This window comes from Chanodichthys erythropterus, chromosome 12 (assembly GCF_024489055.1).
Source record: "Chanodichthys erythropterus isolate Z2021 chromosome 12, ASM2448905v1, whole genome shotgun sequence".
Classification (NCBI taxonomy): Eukaryota; Metazoa; Chordata; class Actinopteri; order Cypriniformes; family Xenocyprididae; genus Chanodichthys; species Chanodichthys erythropterus.
This window is the reverse complement of record NC_090232.1, coordinates 59,018,685-59,020,688: the sequence shown is the minus strand read 5'-3', so window position 1 is coordinate 59,020,688 and position 2,004 is coordinate 59,018,685. Positions and strand designations below refer to the sequence as shown.

Below are 2,004 nucleotides of genomic sequence, written 5' to 3'. Positions count from 1 at the left end.
AATATGAACCACAATTTAATTAATAAAATATACACAGTTTTAATTATCACCTTAATTTTTTTTAATGAAAATTACAAGACCGATGATTCATTTTTTTTCACAGTGCATTAATGTGTATGTATTTAGAATGTGGTCATTAACATCCCTGTTATATGGCTCACTGTGTAATGGTGTGGTGTCCCAATACTTTAGTCCACACAGTTTAAAGTCTCAATGTTTTAGTTTAAACTCTATTGTGGTGTTTTCTGCATTATGGCTAAATTGATTTTCACATTTTCAAAAAATGGTGTTACAGTTAATTTGTGTGTCTTACTCTTGTTTTAGTTTTTTTCCTTAAATGCATTGTGCTTTTTTCTGCATCCCGGCCCACTTGTAGACTGTACACCAAAAGATTGCTCTGTATTTTAATATTTCCCATTCGTTTCCTAGTTATTTTAGAGCTTTTTGGAGTGACTATTTTTTAAAGAACATTTCATGTACAATATTTTGTTTGTGTATGTTCAGATAGCAAATGCCACAAAATTCATCAAGTTTCTTACCAAAATCATAATTTTTTATTATTTTTTTTGGTCGCTAATGACCAAATAGTATCAGAGGGTTAAGCGAAATGTTCTGAAGTAAACACTACTTTATTAAAGCTAAAACACATTTTATGACAGCAATCTTAAGAGCATTAATACTGAAACAAGCAAGAATCAACATTTGCCTATATTAAAATAAATCATTTTAAAAATGTAACACCAGAACAAAGCTAAACAGTAAAACTTAAATTTAACACATTTACACCAAATAGGTATGGTAAATATCACAACAATATTTTGAGATTAAAATCCCTAATTAAAATCATTCCACCTGGCAACTGGTGGCTCTTCAGTGAACAAACAACATCTTTAGACAGACTCCTCCGAAGGATTAGTCACACTACAAACAAGATTTTTTTGCAGACTGATGGGGGCAATTAATTTAAGAAATCTGAAAAAATTTAATTACTTGTTTTTCACAACACACAAGATATTCTCTCCTAATTTCTCCAATTTTGTCTCAGCATCCTCTTCAGGGTTGAAGTCTCCATTCAAAATCTTGGTATCTGTTAATATGGAAACAAAGTTTGTGCTTTTTGCTAAACAAATAATTTACATATACATAATTTGGAATTATGTTATCATGGATATGTATTAGGGAGTGGCTGTTGGGTGAAAAAAAAACAAAAAACACAACAACAACAACAAAAAAAAAACAACATAAATGTATATATTTTTATCCAAAGAAACTTTCAAAGAAATATGTTGTGATTGATTTGTGGTGGTTGTTTTAGTCTAAAATGTAGCAGCTATATTTTTATTTTTATTTTATTACCGTTTGTATAGTCTATTAGTTTCTATTAGTCTCCTGACCTTGTATCATTATAACAGTCAAATATTACAGTATGCTTTCAGATTGTCAAAACACTAGCTATCATTATTATTTCATAATTATTTCACATTATCCCTCTAAATGGAGGGATAATGTCATCCATTTGCATGTTTTGGATGGATTTAATTGTTTTCACATGGGAAGCAAGTGGTGGAATCACTGTGCAGCAGGCACTTTCTGTCATCATTGAAGTGTTTTGTGCAGTTGAGGTGATTCCCATATCGCAGTCTCGGGACAGATGTTGACAATTATAATCATTAATAAATAAATATATATATATATATATATATATATATATATATATATATATATATATATATATATATATATATATATATATATATATATGTAACACTTTAGAATAACTCACGCTATGAAGCATTAATTAAGCATTAGTAAATAGTCAATTCATCATTTATAAAACATTAATAGACATTAGTAAGCCATTTATAAATACAGCTATAAATGCTTTGTTCTTGATTTATAAGCATATCTATAATGAGTTTAATAATTGTATTTTCATACTTTATTAATGATTAATTTATCATTTCTAAATTATGTATTTCATTATTCACAAACCAGTTATTTAGG

General features: G+C 28.1%; 1 protein-coding gene across 5 annotated transcripts in view; it reads right to left on the bottom strand.

Annotated features, from left to right (window-relative positions):
* Nucleotides 1–531: 531 nt before the first annotated feature.
* Nucleotides 532–2,004, bottom strand: part of psip1a (PC4 and SFRS1 interacting protein 1a) — a 246,632-nt gene continuing 245,159 nt past the window's right edge. For all 5 annotated transcript variants that reach the window (XM_067404355.1, XM_067404356.1, XM_067404353.1 and 2 more), the window contains one exon: nt 532–1,087. In XM_067404355.1, coding sequence (XP_067260456.1) covers nt 987–1,087 — 101 coding nt within the window. In that variant the 3' untranslated portion in view covers nt 532–986. The remainder of the gene's footprint in view (nt 1,088–2,004) is intronic.